Source organism: Patiria miniata, unplaced genomic scaffold, assembly GCF_015706575.1.
Source record: "Patiria miniata isolate m_02_andy unplaced genomic scaffold, ASM1570657v1 HiC_scaffold_7, whole genome shotgun sequence".
In the NCBI taxonomy this organism is placed as follows: Eukaryota; Metazoa; Echinodermata; class Asteroidea; order Valvatida; family Asterinidae; genus Patiria; species Patiria miniata.
In genome coordinates, this window is record NW_024037074.1 from 12464843 (window position 1) to 12486523 (window position 21681).

General features: G+C 39.6%; 1 protein-coding gene across 1 annotated transcript; it reads right to left on the reverse strand.

The window, feature by feature from the left end:
- Window positions 1–236: 236 nt before the first annotated feature.
- Window positions 237–20645, reverse strand: LOC119744864 (uncharacterized protein C6orf118-like). Its single transcript, XM_038221044.1, has 8 exons — window positions 20553–20645; window positions 19230–20021; window positions 18293–18424; window positions 12824–13011; window positions 3548–3669; window positions 2592–2788; window positions 1319–1380; window positions 237–716 (listed from the first exon to the last, which is right to left on the reverse strand). Exons 2-8 carry the CDS (start codon window positions 19980–19982, stop codon window positions 659–661), a joined length of 1512 nt encoding a protein of 503 aa, XP_038076972.1. The 5' UTR covers window positions 19983–20021; window positions 20553–20645; the 3' UTR covers window positions 237–658.
- Window positions 20646–21681: the final 1036 nt, after the last annotated feature.

The following is a 21681-nucleotide window of genomic DNA, read 5'->3' on the forward strand; positions in this document are numbered from 1 at the left end:
GGTAGTCTCTTCGAGATTACAGTGACCTTTATGAACGGAAAGCCCTCTGGAAGGTCCAAAGCAGCTCTGGCAGGAATCGAACCCAGGCCATCAATGGTGGAGGTACAACAAAAATAAGCGTCAACATGACTTTGAAAAAAATGTTAATGCAATTTCAAAAACATTTTATTTAAAAGCGAGCTGTTTTGATGGAGTGGAATCCCCACCTCTCCCCCCCCCACCTCTTCCCCCCCCCCTCCCCCCTTCCCGCAGGGGGTAGCCCCTCCTCCTTCCCCCCAGGGGAGTAACTAGTATGGAGAATTGATGAAAGATTGACAGTTTTAATTATCTGCTCCCATTCCATCTATTTACATCAGGTCGGCAAATTACTTCCGAAGGCCAGAGAAATTGACGGGATGATGGAAGACCCGACTTCCTTCAATTTTCTGCTCCCATTCCCCCGATAATCAGATTGGTAAACTATGCCTCTAGGACAAGACAATAAGCAAATCCTCCCTGCCAAGGTGATGAATGAAAAAAATAAACCAGGACCGACCGGGAGATTTGCCGACAAAATTACACCCTTGACAGGGATGAAGAAAAAATCGATCTCTTTCTTTGACGCAGACAGCTCAACGCTTTAATTGGACAACAGAGATCTGTGTACAAACCAAGGTCTCTAGTCATCGCCGAGGGTCGGCGGAGCCGATAACATGTTAATACTGTTCCAGATTTTTCTGCGGATGAGAAAAAGAGAACCTTTTTAAGTTTATCAAATTCAGCACCGGCTTAAAGGTAGCGTGTGCACAAAATTGGAGCATGTGATCACTGCCAACCTTTTTTTGGCAGAGTTTAAATTGCGTCATCACAATTCATCATAAGACATCACAAGTCATCAGAAGTAATCACAACTTATCATAAGACATCATAAGTCATCCGAAGTAACTGCAAGTCTTGGCAAGATATCGCAAGTCATCACAAGATATCATTAGTGATGACAAGCTATCGCAAGTCTGCGCAAGATATCACAAGTTATCACAAGATATCACACATCATCACAGTTCATCAAAAAGTAGCACAAGTCATCACAGTTTATCAGAAGTAATCGCAAGACTTCATCACAAGATATCACAAGGTATATCACAATTCATCAGAAGTGATCACAAGTGTTTGCAAGTTATCGCAAGTCAATCACTAGTCCTCCAGTCTCAAGCCAAGTGGGATGCTATTCAAATGATCTGTTAGCTGTGACTGACTGGATTCCAACTCCGCCCCCCTCCCCCTTCCCACCTCCCCCCCCCCCCCCCCCCCCCCATTATACACTTGAAGCCCCACCCACCTGGATTCTTCGGGATCCGTGTTAGTTTTCTGCATTATTTTCTCCAGGTCTGCTTCCAGTTGCTGTAAAAAAAAAAATTTTTAAAGGAGGAAATTACAGGAAAAGCTGATTCTACAGGAAAACTGGTATTACAGGGAAAGTTTGACGCTCGCTTGGAAATCGGTTTGACAATGAACAGATAAGGAGCCAAATTTATAATATCACAATCACAAATCAACACAAATGTTAATCCCAACTCAAAGCAAAATGGGCCTGCAGAGTACCATTTATTTTTAAAATCAACGAAAGGACGATTTTGGCGGCTTCTTCGCAAAACCATTAAGGTTACGACCAGTGGCCGGCAGTAGCCAGGCTGACCACTGGGGACTTTGTGGTCAATTTTCTGATCTGACTGTTGATTGATAAAACAGTGGTTTATAGTGTAGGGTCTGCATGTGTGTCCTTACACAAGGCTAATTCCTCCGACTGCTTTACAGACCAAAAAAGCTCCACGAGAGACCGTCTTTAAAATTGTCAACAAAGGCACATACTGGACATAATATGCAGATACCAGGCAGGCAGGTGTGCATAATTTGTCACTGTGGAGTTTATTTGCAATGTCATTCAAAACAATTTTTTTTCAGTAGAATGATTTTTCAAGTTGTCATTAAGAACAGAAGCCCCTGTAACAAAGAATTGCACTTCTCTGGCCAGAACTCACAAACACATGTACTTTTTGGAATCGTTTAAATAGCTTCAGTAAAAAAAAAAATAATACAAAACCCCCAAACCAACAGAAAATCAATTCCAAGCTATCTGTCGCTAATTTCCCAGGGGTGGCCGTATTGTCGCTGCGTTAGCGTTGAATTGAATAAAAAAGTGCATGTTGTTCACTGTGGAGTTGTGGAAGCATAGTGATTTAAATTGCCTTTGCGGCTGTGGGACGACTATGATAATGACATGAAAACACGTGAGTTGTTGAAGTGGCTCACCAGTTGTTTACATTCAGTTCATTGTGAGTGACTTTCTGAAGTGACAGAGGTTCGGGGCCCGATTAAGGGCCCCGAAAATTCTTGGGATTCTAGATGCTCAGTGGTGCGATCTGAGGCAATTTCTGACCACTTTAACCAAATTTTTTTTGAGGAAAAGATGGTGGTGTACGCAGTGCCTGCCTTTATTGCGACGTTACTTAAAAAAAAATTGGTTCGTTTTTTGGGGGAGGGACCATGGCCCCCGTTGGCCCCGCCCTGGATCCGCCCTTGGCCCTTGCTTGAACCATCCCATCAAGACTGACCTGGATCGTCTTCTCCAGATACTCGTTGGTGCTGAGGACTTTTAAGACATCAGCTTCTGTGTCTCTCACGCACTGGTCCAGGTGTTGGACGACTGAGATGGGAACGTAGTTCTCCTTAAGATCCTGGCGTAGGTCTTGCAACTCGTCCATCTGGGTAAGGATGCCGGCGTGGAGCTCTAAGATCTGCTCCGCGATGCCTGAAAAGATGACGGAGGAACATCATAATAGGGATCAGAAGGGTTATGATTGGGTTTACACGACTCATCACAAGACATCACAAGTCAGTAAGATGTACATCAGAAGCAAATCAGAAGCAAATCACAAGACATCACATGTCAGAAGATGTAATCAAAAGCCAATCACAAGCCAATCACAAGACATCACAAGTCAATTTTATGTCAATAAAGTTAGTCACAATCCAATCACAATCCAATCACAAGTCGATCATAAGTCAATCACAGGTCAGTCACAATCCAATTACAAGTCAATCGTTAGTCAATTAAGCTTATCACAAATCGTTCACAATTTCTTAACAGGGCATCGAAAGCAGCCCCGTCGCCAGCTCCAGGCATTGGGGGGAGGGGACAGTACAAATTAGGGGGGGGGGGGACACCACAAAAAGAACAAAAAAAAACACATATATATAATTTGTACGCTTATGGTTTATGGGGCCAGTTGCTCGTCAGGGCCCCCCTGCCCCCCCCCCCCCCCCCCCCTTGGCGAAGGGCCTGATCTGAAGTCATCACTAATCACCAAATAACAATCACAAACCATCACAGAGCCAATCACAAGTAAATCACAAGTCATACCGAATCAGACACACGTCACAGACATCAAAAGTGAACCTAAAGCTAGAGAAAAACCTGTGACAAGTGGCAAGATCGAACTGCAAAAAGTGACAAGAACTGCAAATCCTATGCAAAAAAAAAAATGTACTGCCTAAAAAGTTCAAGTACCCTTGGGTTTTTCTTCGCGGTGCTGCCGGGAGTCACGCAATGCCTTCTGAGTCGCCGTTTCTGGCTCCGGGGTGGGCATGTTGGCCAGAGCTTCCCGCTCTTCTCGCACTTCTTTTCTTAATCTTTCAAGACGGAAAAAAAATTAAGATTGAAAAATTATGATGTGGTATAATATTATGAGGCTGTGAAAGATAGTTTAAGAGATCAAATTTACTCCAACAATTGAATTTAATCAGCGAATTGTCCATTCTTAAGAAATATTTTTTTCCAAGCCAAGAAACTGCCCATGGGCGCGGCCCAATCAAAGAATATTTAAGACAATTGTTTTATAAATCTAAGATTTTTACACACACACAAATCTTGTGATTGTCTACAGAAGGGACAGTGAGGCGACGATAAACACAAATTTATTTTACTGGGGCCTCAATGTGTGCAAGCTAAATCTGCCTGTTTGTCACAATATCATCATTTCATGTTCCTTCAGAGTTTTCCATATAATTTTGATATCGATATCGCCGATAGCAATTTTTTTTATCACATCGAAATATCAAAATTTTTGATATTGAGGAATGATATTGAAAACATCAAAAATGTGTCAGATTATCGCCAAATAAATCTCCCGTTTGTGCCTTTACTTTGTGTTTAACGTAAGTGAATAAAACTCGGCGGCAACTTGTGCTTGAGACTCAAAATAAAAAAAATCGCAAAATGCCAAGCGGCGTCGCTTTGTGCTCTGCGTTCGCTGGAATTTATGGTCTCGCCAATGAATAGCCCCAGAAGAAACTGCCCGTTCTGGACAAACTGTCAGTGCTGAGATTTGTTTAAAAAAAGTTGAGCAATATGCTCCAGAGAAAGCCATGGAAAATTGGGACTTATCATTGCTTGTTTGTTTGTGTTTTTTTTTTAAATCAAAGTGTCATCTTTATGGTCTTTAACTTTTACATGGGATAAGATCAAATATTCTCAATACTGGATTTCCGATACATCGATTATTGAAAATTCTGATATCGACGATGCTTACTTCAGACCTTTGAATAAATTTTTAAAACAACTTTAAGAAAAACTGAACGATTTCCATTTTTTTCCAATTTTCTGTCTGAAACTGTAGTCTTCGTTCAATTATAATGGGCAAACAGTTACAAATCCCTGAGTGTTATGCAGGCAAACAAGTCGTAATCCTGCGACCATACGGTAATGCATCATAATGCACGTCCTTCACTCTTGGTCACTGACATTCCACAAAGACCTTGATAAGATCTGACAATACTATATGACATTTTCTATAATACTCTTCTAAAAGAAAAAAAAACAACATAAGGCCAAAACAAAAAAGTCTCCGGTTTCTGGTATGGAGCTTGCCCAAAAAGTGGTGCGGCGACGCGTTTTTTTTTTTTTTTTTTACCTGATTTGTTTGGCCTCAAATGTCGGCTGATGACTGCAAATGGTGCCCGACTAAACTTAGTGCAAATATGAGGGAGCTCAGAGAGGCCACATAAAGCTTATTCTCGACCATAACCCCATCCAAAAACACGTTGAAATTGTGCAGCAGCAGGATTCCAGTGAAACCAGTGAGTTTGGCGGTTTTGAGACATCATCTTTCATTGAAAAAAAAACGTTTTCATTTTGCCGACGCGCATGGCTACGGCAACGCGCGCGCATACCAGAAACCAGACACTTTTTTTTTTGACCTAAGGAAAAACTGAACGATTCCATTTTCCCAATTTTTGTCTGAAACCGGACTCTTCATTCCATCATACTGGGCAAACAGTTACAAATCCCCAAATGTTACGCAGGCAATTTTGTTAAGTTTTATTATAGTCATATGATATGATTTGAAAACTAAAGAGAAAAATGTACTATTTAAGTGTACTGAGATCCATACCTTTTTTTTGACAGACTTTTACTAACGCAAATTTATTTATTTGGAAACCAATTGCAAGTGCGCAATAAGCTCTGGCCGTGTGCCAAGAAGGCTTGCATGAAACTTGAAAGTCTTGCATGAAATCGATCAAAATGATCCCTGCCGGAGCTTAAACATGCGATGCCGAAAAATCCGACGCCAATGGCACACACGGAACACCCATACTTTTGGTCAATTTTCGGGACAGACAGACCGACCGACCAACAAGTGACATGTACATGTAGAAACTCCTGCCAGAGCTTAAAAATGGCAAAATGTAAAACAGATCCTGAATGCAAGCATTGTCAAAATAAAAAACATGAAAATAGACGGCCCTGTTTTCTTCAATATTCATTACAATTCAAGATTTTTTTTTGGTATTTAGTTGCCCAAGAAAAAGCGAAAATGGCTGGATTAAAACTGAAACCACAAAATTTGTAGAACTTCCCCGCCAAAAAAAAACAAGCTTTATTAGCAAGTTTGAAGCCTTTGGAAAACCTGGTAACCCTCAAAATTGTTTTCTCACATCCCCTCTTAAATCACCAAGATAGCGCTAATATTATTACACAGGACTGTACGTGAGGAACAGTGATTCTTTGCTGGCAATTTTCATCAAATAAACCACGGAGAGAGATTGCCATCTGCCGTTTCCAAGATTTGCGACATCGCTGATGTTGCTAACATCGTGACTTTGAGGCACGACGGTGTTGTATGCCTGGGGTGAGGGCCAGTTGCCAATCATTAAAAAATGTATAAATTAATCTTCCAGGATGCGATCAAATACTGGGGTGTTTTTAATGCTTTCTATATTAAATAGATTTACAGGCATGCTTGATTCTTTGTGAAAGCGAACTGGAATGAAGATCGTGTGAATACATGATCCCATTTTTTAAAAATTTCGGTTTGGTTTTTCAAATTTGGGAAATGTTGTAACAGATTTTGAGATACGTTTGTTTGTTTGTAGGGGTGTTGGGATTGTTTGTTTGTTTGTTGGGGTTGTTTTGATGTTTGTTTTGGGTTTTGTTTTTTCGTTACATCCTTAGCTAGTATGGTATTCTGAAGGTTGGTGGTTCGATTCCCACTTTCGTCACTTATCCAAACCAGAAATTGAATTCTACAGTTTTACCTTGTCACAAAATTTCATTTTCTATTTAACATCACGATTTTCTACCAGATTTTGAGTTTAGAGAAAGGGCTCTCCTGGTGACTAAATATTAAAAATTATCAGCCAATAAATGTAATTCTTGTGAAAGTAACTGTCTTGTAAAAGCACTCCCCAAAAAGACTGAAAATGTCAAGCCTTGATTAAATCAAGTTGTTGACACTCTCAGAGGTACGGCATACTCGATAAAAAGAAAGTCTTTAGACAGTTTTCCTACCTGGCACAACCTTCGTTAGACCAACAATCTGAATTAAATTTCCATATCTATTTTTGTCTTTAAAAGTTAAGGAGTTGAGCCAGCGGGAAATAAAAACCATGCACATGCTTGAATGTTCTTCGGATATTAGATGGACCTTGTTCGACATGGGTGTATAGACTCTGTAGGCGAGGTTGTTGATCTAGGCAATCACGACTCGTTTCCTTGCTCCGAAGTGATTTCCGTCAACGAGGTGTGGGACTGCCGCTTTTGAATGCGCAATTAAGGACGCATTTCGCAGTTAAAGGCGTTAGTATTGTCAGTTTGGGGCTAAATCAATTTCTTCGAGAAATGGACGGATGTATGTTGGTAAACAGGGTTGTGAGCGTTTGGAATTTTTTTTGCAGGAAATTTGAGGAACAGAAGAGCATACACACAAGTTTGCCATTAATATTTTTTTCTGCAATTTAAAAAAAGTTTGAAATCCTGCAATTGTGGGAAGATTTTCATGTAACATCCTGCGTTAAAAACACGAGGACTTTTTATTACATGTAATGCTCGCTCTGTGCTGGGGAAAAAAACCTGACTTTCTTTTTTTCTTATTCACCTATTCTCCTTATTCTTGTGGGGGAAGGGGTGGTTTCAACTCGTCTCCTCCTCACTTTCTAATAAACCATATCCCCCCCCCCCTTCAATAATAAAAAAAAATTAAGAGGGAAAAAGATAATGAGGGGAAGGGGGGAGGAAAGAACTCAGTACTTCTTCAAAATCCACATTTAAGCTTTTCAGGTACGACTTCTGCGCTGGTATTAATTGCAAGACATTATCCAAGGCTTTGAAACAACAATTATAGATGTTTAAATCCACTTAACTAAAAAAATTGTTTAACAAGGATCTCCTTTTGCTGATGTTGCTCCAAGGACCATGGTAAACAAGTAATTTCTAAGATACTGAAATTTAACTCGTGCTCATCAAAGGCGGAATGTGACCCACGCGTCCCGCGTCGCAATATCTGCAATTCGTAAAATTCCCGGAATCCATGTACAATGCAAGCCAGAAACCAAAATGCGAAGTTCATATATAAGGTTGAGCGTCGGATGTCCGCTGTCCGTTATTTGCATATCAATCTCAGAGTTTGGCCAAAGGTCAAGACGGAATAATCTGCATTATTGTTAGAGTCAACGCAACACAAAGGATAACTGCGCAAAGAATGAACGGTTGTCCGTGCAATGTATGCTTTTACCGGTGGTCCTACACTTAATGGAAAATTCTCAAATTCTCAACTGGCAGTTTTGTTGCCAGGATGCAGATGAACCTTTTTATATATTCGGCTGCCTTTGAGGGCGATTCAATTAAAATCAGAGATACGAGTTCCGTCCACATATTGTCCTCCAAGGAACAAAAAATGCTAATTTTACTGTTAAGCGGGGCTCGTAAGTGCAATTTTCCATTCCCATTTGGTAGAAGAGTGCATTATAACGAAGGTTTTTGTGGGTTTCGCTAGGAAGTCAGTTGCACACAAAAACAGCCGATTGCACTTTAAAGCAATTATCTATCAAGTCATGATGCCTTTTCTTATTGCTCATAATAATAAATATGACGGCTAAACTGAACAAATTATACCAATTTTTAAAAAATTGAAATATGTGTAATGAGCTGCATCATATTTATTATCATTTGGCATTCGGGCGGAACAAACTTTGACTTTATCCAGTGGGACAGAAATTGAGGAAGGAAATTTAATTTTTGAATTCGTTTTAACTTTGAATTCTCCAGACCAAAGACACTGTTGCTATATCACATGATTCGGGGCAAGCTCTTGCATAGTTACGTATTGCTCAGCACCAATACATTTTAGAAAGGTTCCTTAGAAGCAATAAACTGTTAGAATGGGGTTGATTTGCAAAAATTACTCGGCATTAGCTTGAGAGCCCATCTCGGAGGACACGTACCACGGGTCGGTGATGCGTCTCGTTTCACCGTGGGTTAATGTTTAACATGTGACCTTAATACACCCTGATAGGGCGCTGTGTAGTTTGCACACTTTTAGTTCAAATTATGTACATGAATGACATCAGGGATTTTTTGTTCATTACACAAAATGGTATGAGATTTTTTTTATTTTTTAACCTAGCGATATCATCTCGATCAAATATTGTCCAATCGAAATAGCTTAATTTTCTTAGAAACCCCAGCAAGATTTCTATTCTTTTCTTGTATCTAGAATGTGCTTGCGAATCCATACAGCAGCATCATATTACGCAAGATGTGTATTACTAAGTACATTTCATAATGGCTTCTTAAAAAGTCAAAAATCCACAAAAAGAAAAAAGACGAAGAAATGCGAAGTAAAAGAAAGATGTTATGACAAGAATCTCTGAGCCTTTTTTGTTGAAAAAATCTTGCTATGACCAAAACGTCAAGGCTGATTATCGTGCTAATTGAACAAAAAACGTTCAGGATGTTTTCGACTGTGCGTGTAGGCAGTTTGAGGCATCCCATTATGTTGCATTGGTCGTTCATTCTTTTCATTTAAAGGAAGTCATCCATTACAAGACTAATGCCAATTGTGATCCTCCAGCACAACAGCAGTCGGAAGTTGCACGGCCATATTATGAGATACAGCCTGTAAATTATCGAAATTCAGATTTATGCATTAGAAGCTAGAATAATGAATATAATTTCCTTTCCACGAAGTTAATTTGTAAAATTTCTAAGGAGTTCATTTTGGAGTCTTTTGTGGCGACAAATTTCTGGATTAACCTGTTTGCGCCGGGTTTATGTTGACAGTGACCAGACCCAGGTGCGGGATTGTTTTTCATGAACCGTGATGCCAGATGGGTTCAGGCCGTGATATGCGGGTAGCACACCCTGATATTTGCGGCCTTGCCCGCTGCCTGCGTTTTGCTGACAGATATTTCCAGCCTTGCATATTGCGGGCTTATCAGTCATCCGATCTGAATTTCGGAAACTCTTGCGTGTATAAACGTCCTCCGGCGCGAACTGGTTAAAATTTCCAAAAATTGGGAACTGAAATACTGTTACTTCGTCACATTTTGTCCGATGCATATATTCTATATATCATTGGAAAGCTGACATGTGTATTCAAAGTCCTTTCCAATGAGCTCAAAATCCCAGTTTTCAAAAAAATGGTCCATGTGAATGGTTTGGTACTGGAGGGACACACATTTTAAGGACATCCAGTCAGAGGATTTGGAGGTGGGACCAGGCAAGACGGACCACGGTTTCTTGGGTACAGGGAATCAGTGATATTTTTTGCCTTCCACATCTGTGGCCCGGGTTCGAATCCTACCCAGGCTGTCCAAAGGTTTTTTGGTATTTTTTGTCGCTAGCTGATTTTGCGGGACGTTGTGAAATATCCCTAAGTTTTTAAAATAAAAAAAACAAGAACAAAATTTTTTTGAAAAGATGCTGGTAATCACAGAAAAGGGAATGTCAAAACGTAGACTTAGACAAAGAAAAGCCATTGCTTGTTACACATGTACAAAAACATTTGGAAATTTCCATCCTTTTAATTTTCTTTTCTTTTCACAGTGAGTGAGGATGGGCAAAATTCAATCACACATTTTTTTTTTAATGAGATGAGCAATTTCTAATTTTCCCCTTTCTTTTCCCTTTGCTTGAAAATGCTATTAATGTTGACTATAAGTCCGATCCTATAATTGACTGATTCTAATCAAAGTACAAAATGGAAATTGGCTCCCCACCCCTAAAAAAAAAGAAAATGTAAAAAAAAACACAAAAAAAGACTGCAAAATGTTGAATGAAAGCAATAGTACATTCGAACGTTGAACTGAACATTCTTAATTTTCTTCTTCTGTGGTTTTTTTTTCTTTTCTTTTTCTTTCTGTTCACTTTGTTGATACAAGAAAGGCAATAAACCTGTAAATATTCATTAATCCCCCTCAATGGAGTCTGCAATGCATCGGATAATAGAGTTTTTCACGCTCGGCTTCGCAGCATCCCTGCAAAACAACTCAATGAAAATCCCCAAGCCTCGTCTGGCTTGCAATAAAAACAAACAATAAACGACGTCCTATGTCACACTTCAACAACATCGGTTTTGGATGAGAGACCAGGCCTTATCGCCCAGCCAGAACTCTTCATTCAAAATAAGACAGGAAAAAAAAATGCACTTCAGTTTGTACATTGATGTAATTTGCTGTTCAATGTACTTTGGAAGGCTGTTTTAGGCTAATAATTACCGGCCGATCACGATAAACGCCTAATATCTACCAGTCCATACAGTTATGTTTAAAAATTCAATTTTTAATACCACAATGAAATCTGTAAGAACCATGTACACAAATTTCTCGCCAAATACTACGAGGGTAATATATGATCTATTACCACGAAATGAGCTTCAAGTTGGAAATTGCCGTTTTGCAGTACAGTGGAGCAAAGCCAAAATTTGAAGGAGAGCTCAATTTTTTGTACTAAGTGAACTTTAATCTGTAAGTCTCCTTATTATTATTATTATTATTAATTTGACCCAAACGACATTACAAGATTACAACATAACAGGAAATGGGAAAATGCAAAGGCATAAACACTCAAAATGAAAAAAAATGGAAATGGGAAAACACAAAGGCATAAACACTCAAAATGAAAAAAAAATGGAAATGGGAAAACACAAAGGCATAAACACTCAAAATGAAAAAAAAATGGAAATGGGAAAACACAAAGGCATAAACACTCAAAATGAAAAAAAAATGGAAATGGGAAAACACAAAGGCATAAACACTCAAAATGAAAAAAAAAACAGAAATGGGAAAACACGAAGGCATAAACACTCAAAATGAAAAAAAAAATGGAAATGGGAAAACACAAAGGCATAAACACTCAAAATGAAAAAAAAAAAAATAAATGACCAGAAAACAAAACAAACTTTCTGTGCTACCTTTCTCCAATTTTTTTGTTCTGTCAAACATCTTTAAAACCTATTGTCATCCCGTTTCATTAGTTGACTGTTCATTTGCTGCAACACAACTGTGGGGATTTTAAATGCCATTTTCTCGAGATTCAGTTTTTCCACTTCAAGTTGGTGGTCTATATTTCCGTTACTGAAACTCAGTACCCCTTAATGTTATATTGGAAAGCTCTTGTAATGAAAGACTGAGAATTTTTTATAAATTATCCCTGCAATTCAGTATTCTCAACGGACACTTAAAAACAGCATCAACTTTCTGATGAAGGGGGAAAACGTTAAACAAAAATTTCTAAGACTACATGGAAAATCTTTACAAATGGAAGATAAGAACCACTTCCTTTTAATGGTTACTTAGAGTCAAATGGGGAAGATAAGGTCATATTCAGCAAAAAGCTGAAGTGCAAAGTCTGTTATGAAATGACGCGGAAACTGTAGTCGTGCGAAAACACAACGCTGTTGAGCTTTCACTGCCAGTTATCGGTGTCATAATTTATCACAGCGTGCTCTGAATATTGGCCTCCAATTCGGTAGATAAACCCGCAGTTATTCGCTCACACTGCTGGAAAGTTTTTTTCAACAGTTCACTGCCAGTGATAAATCCAGTTATGATAAATTTCATGGGTTTGACCATTCAATCACAACCCTCAGTTTGCACAGGTGTCCGAGTCATCTATTTCATGCGCCCCATCCATTACTTCTGCAATCAAATGTACGGCAGGCACTCCATCAAAGTGAGGAATGAGAAGTAGGGGCTATTTGAAGGGTTCACCTATTTTGTCCTTTTTCTTTTTTTGGACTAAAAAACACATAACACGGCCGGTTCAAGGCGCCAAAGTTCTCAAGACTAGATTTGATTCATATCTTGTTGATAGCGCCCTCTATTGCTTGAGTATAGCGCTTGTGAGGTACCGGTATGCGCAGAATTTCCTGGGTCAAGGTGCCAAAGTTCGAAAGACTAGATTTGATTTATCTTGCAAACATACTGACTGCAGTAAGGTATAACCAAAATAAAAATCCAGCCTTGAAGCGAGACTACACTCTGCCTGGATCTGCCCCGTTGTACATACCTGTCGTTCTCCTCCAGCAGTTCCTTAGCCTTCGCCTCCAGTTGTTGGACCTCCTCCCGTGCCCGGTTCACCTCCCCCGGGGCGATGGGGGTCCCGCTGGCCAGGCTCTCCACCTGCTGGGCCAAGACCTGGCTCTGGGTCTGACTCTGGCTGTCCAGCAGGGAACCCATGTACTCCTCGTAGCCATTCTGGAAACAAAGACAGAGAGAAGACAGAGTTTACAGTGAAGTCTGTCGTAGTACAAATTGCAAGACCATCATGAGTCAAATAACAAGTCCGTCATAAGTCAAACCACATGTCCATCACTTATGATATCACAAGTTAAAGCACAAACTTCCATCACAAGTCAATTCACAAGTCAAATTGCAAGTCCATCACAAGTCAAATCACACATGTCAAATCACCATTAATATCACAAGTCAAATCACAAGTCTATCACAAGTCAAATCACAAGTCTATGACAAGACAAATCACAAGTCAATTCACAAGTTCCTCAAAGGTCTATCGGAAGTAAAATCACAATCATAAGGCAAATCGCGAGTCAATTCACAAGTCCATCACAAAACTATCTCAAGTTAAATTGCAAGTCCATCACATGTCAAATCCCAAGTCAAGTCACAAGTCCATCACAAAATCACAAGCCCATCTCAAGGCAAATCGCCAGTCCATCAAATTCATCTATAGGTGACAGCATTAAAAATATATTTTATTAGAAATAATGAAAATGCGTTTATGTTGAAAAAAGCGTCAACAACTGTCACACTTCATATCCGGCTGTAAAAAAAACAACACGCTTTCAACAACAACAAAATTTGGGTTACAGCACAGAATCCAAATAAAAAAAAAAATACATCAGTTCCTGTCAGGCTCAGTTTGCTAGATGCAGGCATAATTTTTATTTGATGTTCCGTCTGAGTGGGGCAGTCATGGGGGGGGGGTTTAACATTTGGAGGGGAGAAATGCAATCAAGGTCTCGTCAGCGTGTGTGCCTGATCGGAATTCGATAACGTCAGCGGGGCTTTAAACGCGCCCCGAGCACACGATTCTATTACGCTCTGAGAGATATTGATATTAACACTAACCCGTGGGGAGGAACCCTACAACGCGTGTTGCATTAGCCTCGAGGGAAACCGGTTTCCGTGCGGGGCACCGGGCTCGTTACCTATCACACCGATTGGCCATGGCGACAAGAGGGACGGGAATTGTAAAAACAACTTTAAGGACCTGTCTAACTGGTTGATCGATAGCCCATACTTTAGAGAGAGACTTTTTTTTTTAAAAGGGGGGGGGGGGGGGGAGGGGTTGCACTGGTAACTTAATCGTGACCACAATTTTCCCGGGATAAAAGACTTCCACAGCATTTCTGAATGAGGCAAGTTTAAATTTACACAAATTATGCAGATATTGGAAGCTACTTATAAACAACATATTTAATTAGTGTAATGTGTATGACAATGAAACAAAATGAAGACTAATTCAGGTTTTAAAATTATTAATTAGTGCTATTAATAAAAAAAAGTTGTTCCAAATGATTCTTCATCAAATTTTTAAAAGAAAATCCCACCTCAAAAAAGATGAATATACTTTCCCTTCGTTCAATAACTCTTTAAATAGGAACAAAAGGCAGCTATTTAAAAAAAAAATTAAACAATTGGAAAAAACAAAAATGTTTTCACAATTTAAAAACACCTTAAAAGCTTGTCAGGAACGAACCAGTTTAATTCTAATATTGATTACATTTATATATTTCTTTCTCCTATGTATGTTGACGTATGTTGATAAAATTACAACAGTTTTGGCCTAAATTAAATTACCAAGATTTTCATGTCTGGGAAATTTTGAATCTATCTCTTGAAATCAGATGTTTCAAACAGGCACATGACCTACCCAGAAAGCTGACCAAACATTTTTTCAACAATAGGCAACGCATTTTTAACCTACTGCCCTAGTTTCTGACAATGTATTACTTTCTCAAAATACTAAAAATGATGTCAACATGAATTCACTGTATTTCTTAGGGTCTCTATGAATGTAATTTCCTTTGTGAAATATCTAGGGGTGGGCATAGTTAGGCCCCCCAAAAAGGTTCTGCTTCCGATTACATTGCATTCGAAAAAAGGGTAGGTAGGTAGGGAATTTGAAAAAAAAAAATTTTTGCCATTTTTGTGAGTGTACGATCATATGGAGGCGTCTGCGTGTAGTCAAGGGTAAAAGGTAGAAATTGATGGTTTGGGGTGTTTTTTTTAATTTTTCCAAAATTAGGGTAGGGGCTGTCAGAATAGGGTAGGTAGGGAAACCGGAAGCAGAATTATTATTTTTGTTGGCCTTATGGGTAGAACGGGAACCGGGTACTCGGTCACAAAAAAAACAACCCAAAAATTCAAATCTTAGAAGTTGCTGTTCCGATTGTCTGCATGATAATACTAACACATCGGTGCATCATTACAGCAGAATACAAGTGTGTACAGTGAGCTCTAAAGCTTCACGGTGAAAAGTAAATGTGAAATCTGTTTTGCTTTTCCATGTAGCCTGGTTTCCAGTGATATCTAAAATCTTTCAATTTCATTGTTGAGAAGTTACAACAGGGGTACGGCACGCGACTACCTGGTTCTGCTGCACAGCCTGAGAAATATTGAGGCCAAAGTACTCATTAAAAACTACCTTTTCGCTCTAATGTCACTTCGCTCGTACCCCCCGCCCTGCAAACAGGACGCTGGGATACTCTGATGATTTCACGCTCTGATTGGTTGGATTTTGCGTGACCAGTGACCTGCGCGTCATCAAGGTCATGACTCATTTAAAACAACCTTTGAAAAAATAAGATCGCTAAATTTAAAATGAATCAACAGAAAAGCTTCAAAAATGAAAAAAGTCAAGGTAATAAAGAACAAATACATGTACAGTAATATTTACCCAAATTTTTTATAAAAATTAAAAAAAAGAATTGTTTAAATTAAAGGAAACAAAAGAATTACCTGTATTGTGACCACACAAGAATCGCACGGAACACCCCGATTAGTCCGATTCCTCGATACCATAATAAGAAAAAAATGAAGTCGACCAGGAAGAAATCTCTCCAAACAACATGTACTGCTCCTTTCACATTTAGAACCCAAATCGTGACTGCAGTCAACGTGTGTACAAATCCGGAGGTAAACACAAAACCCTCGTTATTAGGAGCACACTTTGCAGTGACTGTGTGTCTGTGTCTGGACTAACGAGCGAGCAGCAGAGAGCGTGTCTGTGCGCGTGCATTAAGACGACCGTCTCCGCCTGCAATCACGACAATAACGAACCGTTCCCTGAACTTTGTTTTGGGGTGGCCAGAGTAGAAATAAATTGCGTTTTACATCCTCATGCAATTTTTATGGGAAAAAAATTATTGACAAATGATTGTTCAATTCCCTTTGGATTCATTGTGATGAATGCATTTTACTTAAAAATTCTTAATTAAAAAGTCTAATTATTTAAAAACATTTTTTGTTTAAATATACAAATTTGTACCTAATTGTAAAGCTCAAAATATTAGATATGACTTCTATAATGTAGTTAAAACTGTAAAAAAAAACAGCATGTCAATATTAAAATGTATTTAAAACGAGGATCTGCTAGAATTTTAAAACCTAAACAAGACTTTTGTTTCATTTCGTTACATAATTTCAGTGACCACTAACTCTTTTACAGAGTTCGCAAATTCACTTTCATCGCATGGCTTAAAAAAAAATTCATAATAAATAAATAAGTAAATAAACAAATCCAGCATAATGTAATCTTCCCTTCAATCAAAAAAAGGTTAAAAAACAAGTACCGTCAACAATCATGTTTGTCAGAGGATTACTGTCATGCAGACGAACAATACATGTACGCTCAAACACAACCACACCGTTTCCATTACGGACTCAACACAATACGACCTATGCAATTACAGAGCTCCGTGGGGCGTGCAAAAACAAGAATCAATCTGTTTAATTTCACAGTCTCAGATCTGCGGGGACAAGCCCTGCAATTATCTCGCCGATTCCTCGGGAAAAAAAGAACGGCGAGTTTCAGGGTCAGCGTTATATTGCTCACTCGACGGTTAAAAGGGTTGTGCGCTTCTGAGGCGGTGCGCGACCTTCTTGAAGCGTTTCAGGTTTTCTCGACTTAAAATAATCTGTAATTGAATGACGAATGGACGGATGTTGCCGCGGCTGACCGGACAATATTTTTGTAATAAAAAAAGCAATGATGTTATCTGTCTTGGTTCAATATTGGACGGATGTCACCGACCTTTAATGTGATTTTTAATAAAAGGGTTCGGGCAGATTTTGTGTCGGATTTTACGGGATGGCTCGTATATTACAAGAACGGTTGCATAGAATGAATATATCATTGAAAACACAAGAAATTGTCAATTTAATTCTTGATTAATTTGTGGGTTGCTTTCATTATACATCAGAACAAATGCAAACCGATTCCGATCTCTGTCAATCTTCTGTACCTTTCCTCATTTTGTCACCATCTGTGATTATTCCGAAAATATTTTATGGTGACTTCAAAAAAAAACCTGATTTAAAAAATCATTTTAATAGGGGGAAACCCCTTATAAAGGCGAGGGTCATTATCTGCGTCCAAGGCCCCTAGCCAGCCAAGTACTTATTTATTTCCATTCATAAATACCTTTGGGTCAAGGCAAAAATTCACCAATTTCCAACAATTTTGTTAAACAATTTTATTTCATGTTTTGTGCAACACCACTCAGGCCAAGTCTATATGTGCGTCGCATGCGTACATTGTGTAGTGCTACAAAATCTCCTTATGTCGAAATTGGGACGCGATGTGGCACAGAATGCAGTGGTGTTATGGGCGTCGCCAGGATTTTTTCCGGGGGGGGGGGCAAAGCAAATTTTTCATTATATTCTAAATTTAGCATTTTTCCAAGCGTGAGCAGGGAGCATTTGCCCTACCTCCCCCCCCCCCCCCCCCATCAAATTAACAACAATATGGCTTCGCACTTCTTTTTCCTTTTTTTTCCGGGGGGGGGGGGGGGGGGGGGGGAAGTGCCCCCCCTTGGCCCCCCCCCCCCCCTCGCGACGCCCATGTATAACAGCGGTTTAAAACTACCCGTGTGACGGGCTCTCCACCAATAGGAATTGGTAAACTATCTCAGGAATTTGTGAATACAATTCAAGTCTACTCAATGCAAATTCCATTGTGTGAAATGTTCATGTAATATTTGAAGCTTTTTGTATCTTTTTGACTCCATCAAAAAATTCAGAACATTCAAAACAACGTGAAATGCACAAAAAAATAAAAAAAATAATAACTTAAGAATTCTAAAGATGCAAAATCTTAAGTCACATCAAATTTTGCGTAATTTAATATTAATAATAACTTAAGAATTCTAAAGATGCAAAATCTTAAGTCACATTTTAATTTAATATTTTCAATTGATTTATATAAATTTATGAGTCAAAGGACATAATATACCTTGATGTAGGCTAGGGCCTCCCCAAAATCCGGCGAAGCCTTTATCAGATCATCCCAGATGTTGCTGTAAACTTGAAGACGTTGAAAGTTGGGACCCGACAAACGATGGGCATCGTCCAATTGCATCAAATCCTTAGAAGGAACACAAAAGACCCCAATTAACACCTCAATGGGCTTTTATAATCAAATTCCCGCTTAGCCCACATGAAATTAGTTGTTACTTTATTATTTTCACTGATACAATTTTGAATTTTTCTTCCCCCCTGTTGGCGCTTGTTTGGAGGGAATGTTTATTTTGTAAATTTTGAATGGAGGTGGGGATGGTTGGGGGAGGTGGGGATGGCTTGGGGTGGGTGGGGGAGGGTGGGGGAGGAGGGTGGGAGAGGAGGGGTGGGTGGGGGAGGGGTGGGCGGAGGTTGGCTAGCGGTTGACTGGGGGATGTCTGGTAGTGGCTGGGGTGGCTAGGGGTGGCTGAGGGTGGCTTGAGGGTGGGCAAGGGTGGCGTGGTGGACTCGGGAGGTGGGGGTCTGATGTAGAAAAAAAAATACTATTGCAAGGCCATGAAGGCTCAATAAGCAAATAAAACCAGCAGTATTTCTGCAATAGGGGACCTATACATGTATTTAACCGATTGGAACTTACACCTTTAAATATAGCACATAGTTGAATATGAATTTGAATGTGAACAATATACAAGGTGAACCGACGTCCAAATCAGCTTCTTTTATGCATAAATCTGGGATTGAAAAGCATGGCCGGGGTTGTTTTCTTTGAGATTTTCATCTCCGTTTCTTCTTACTTGTGAAGGTAGCAACACTCTTTCTGCCAAGACTAGGGTTGGGAATGTGTTCCCCTCTGCAACCCTGTTGTTACCACATTGGAAGCTTTAGTATAGAATAAAGATTAAATAATAATAATCAATTTTCTTTGTCCGTACCTCCTTCAGTTTCCTCTCCAAAGGTTCAGCTATCTTCCGTCCCGACAGTACGTTCCTTTCATACATCTCCGGTGTCTTCATCACGTTCTTCTGAAAGTCCAGGAATCGTTCAAATTGTTCCTTTTTGGTCACCCCGCCTAGGTGGCTCTCGTAGAACTGGTGCTTCGTTGGCGGGGGAGGGGGCGCATTGGCGGATTTCTTGGCATCTGCGTTCAGAGGGGCGAGGGATTTGGGCGAACCGGTCCGGAGCGGAGTTTTCGGTCTCGCGCCGGGGAGCATGAGCTCTGGCAGTCTTAATTCTTCCACGTAAACGCTATCGCTGACGTACGATGCCACCGTGTTCGGTCTCTGCTCGGTTTGTAACGATTTATCAGGACTCGCTTGAGGAATCGGAGGAATTGGTCTAGGGCTCTTTTTCCGCAAAGGAGCCTCCTGTGTTTTTTTGACTGACTTGTGTTTCGGCGGGACGTGAACGCTCCCCGATGTCCCAACGCCGAAGTTGTATACAGCGTCCCTCATCTGATCGTGGTGGTCCGTGGAGCGGCGTGGGGACGGTAGTTTCGAGGGCTCGTATAGCAACGGAACTTCTTTTCCCGAGCTCTGCCATGGTGTGTGGGTGGCCTTGTCCGGGGGCTTCCATAACCGATTGTGGTTTAGGTGACCTCGGGTCAAAAGGTCAATGTCCTGCTTCTGTTCTATAAATAACCCTTCCAGGATGTCATGTAGGGGCCGTTCGCTGACCTTTTCAGCCATCGTTCGTTACAAAACAAATTAAGCTTCAGGGAACTGACTCTGAAAACAGCATGAGATGAAAGATAAAAAGTATGCCTATTGTCTTGTCCGATTGAGAAAAAAAATGTAAAATGGGTCACAAACTTCAGAACTTACACAACTTAATAACATTCAATTCCATTTGAATAGATAAAATTTCTAGTCAAAAATTCCTTTATTCCAACACATTTGCAATACTGACCATCACTGCGGTTATAAATATTGATAAAGTGACTGCAGAATACTGAATTCTTCCCTCAAAAGAGACTTGAAAATTGATCCTTTTTAAAACTTAGAACGCATGGCATGTTCTTCTTCAATTAAGTTCTTGCTTAAACTTTGGTACGGTGCCCCGTCTTCATGTATTAAAAACCTACGCTGACGGAATCCAATTTAGTCAGGACCCCTCAAAAGTCAAAAGTTCTTGCCGGTACTCCGAATAAACTTAAGTTTCTTGACATTCCATTTCATTCCAAGTCAAAAGTGCTTGAAATATTTTCATTTTGACATTTTCATATCTTAATAAATAGCTATGGGAACTAATTTCTTTACCACCGCAGAGTAGTAAAAGCGTAAAAATCAACAGTGCTCCATTCATGCACGTTGACATCGACAAGTGGTTGACGCTCCTGTTGCCGTGCTGTCATCATTTGAACAATGAGGGCGCTATTGCAATCTGCCGGTGTTTAACTTTTTTGGCGCGATTGGCACCAAATTAATCGGCAAAGTTTAACTCCCCACATTTCTAAAGGCTTTAGATTTCTCTATTTTTCAGGGAGGGAATTGAGATTGGGAAAGAAAAGTTCCAGGTCAACTTTGAAACTTTCCTTCTTTCCTTTTTACAAATGACAACGCTGTGCAATGACGATATAAAAATGTAAGACAGCACCATTTTGTGGTTTTCATATTTGCATTTATTTATTTATCAGTGCATTTTCTCTACTGACACAACCTTATTTGTCTTCGAAACCTTTATTAATATGAAATATGGTAATTTGTTCTCTCAACTTTAATCGGCCTACAAACTACCCACCAAGCTTGCGATATGTTGCGACGAACCTGCGTTCGTTTTTGTCTTTTCCTACAACTTCCAAAGAAAAATCATAAAAGATATGTGTCAAAGGCCCTCAAAACATAACTTCTGACATTATTATGGCGTTTGACATTGAACTTTTAATTTAAGAATAACTAAGAGATCGTCTTCCAATAATTACAATTATGTTATTATTCCTATCCATAAGTCGTTAAGACAGCACGGGTCTAGCTTTCAGTACATTGGAAACATTTTGGGCGTCGGTTGTAGCTTGAATCACATATTGTGCAATAACAAAAAGGTAGCCTTTTTAGTCCATGTTTGTCTATCTGCAAATAAACTTTTATAATTTCGAGAATAAGGCTATGTTTGTAATTATGTGGATTTTCGCAATATTGTCGCAATGCTTGACTTAAATTCGAATTTTCGAAATAAACAGTGATTAAAAGTCACGTGACCATTCAAGCCTCTCCCTCTGATAATTTTAATGATAATATGACTTTTGCCATGGACAAATCTCTTCGTTAGAAGAAATGTATTTCCTTGTTTTGTGTTGTGTTAACTTCTCCACAGATAACTCTAAACTAGCCACCACCCAAGTTCCCTTAACTTCTTCAATTTAGCGTCATACCCAAAAACGTATGTGAA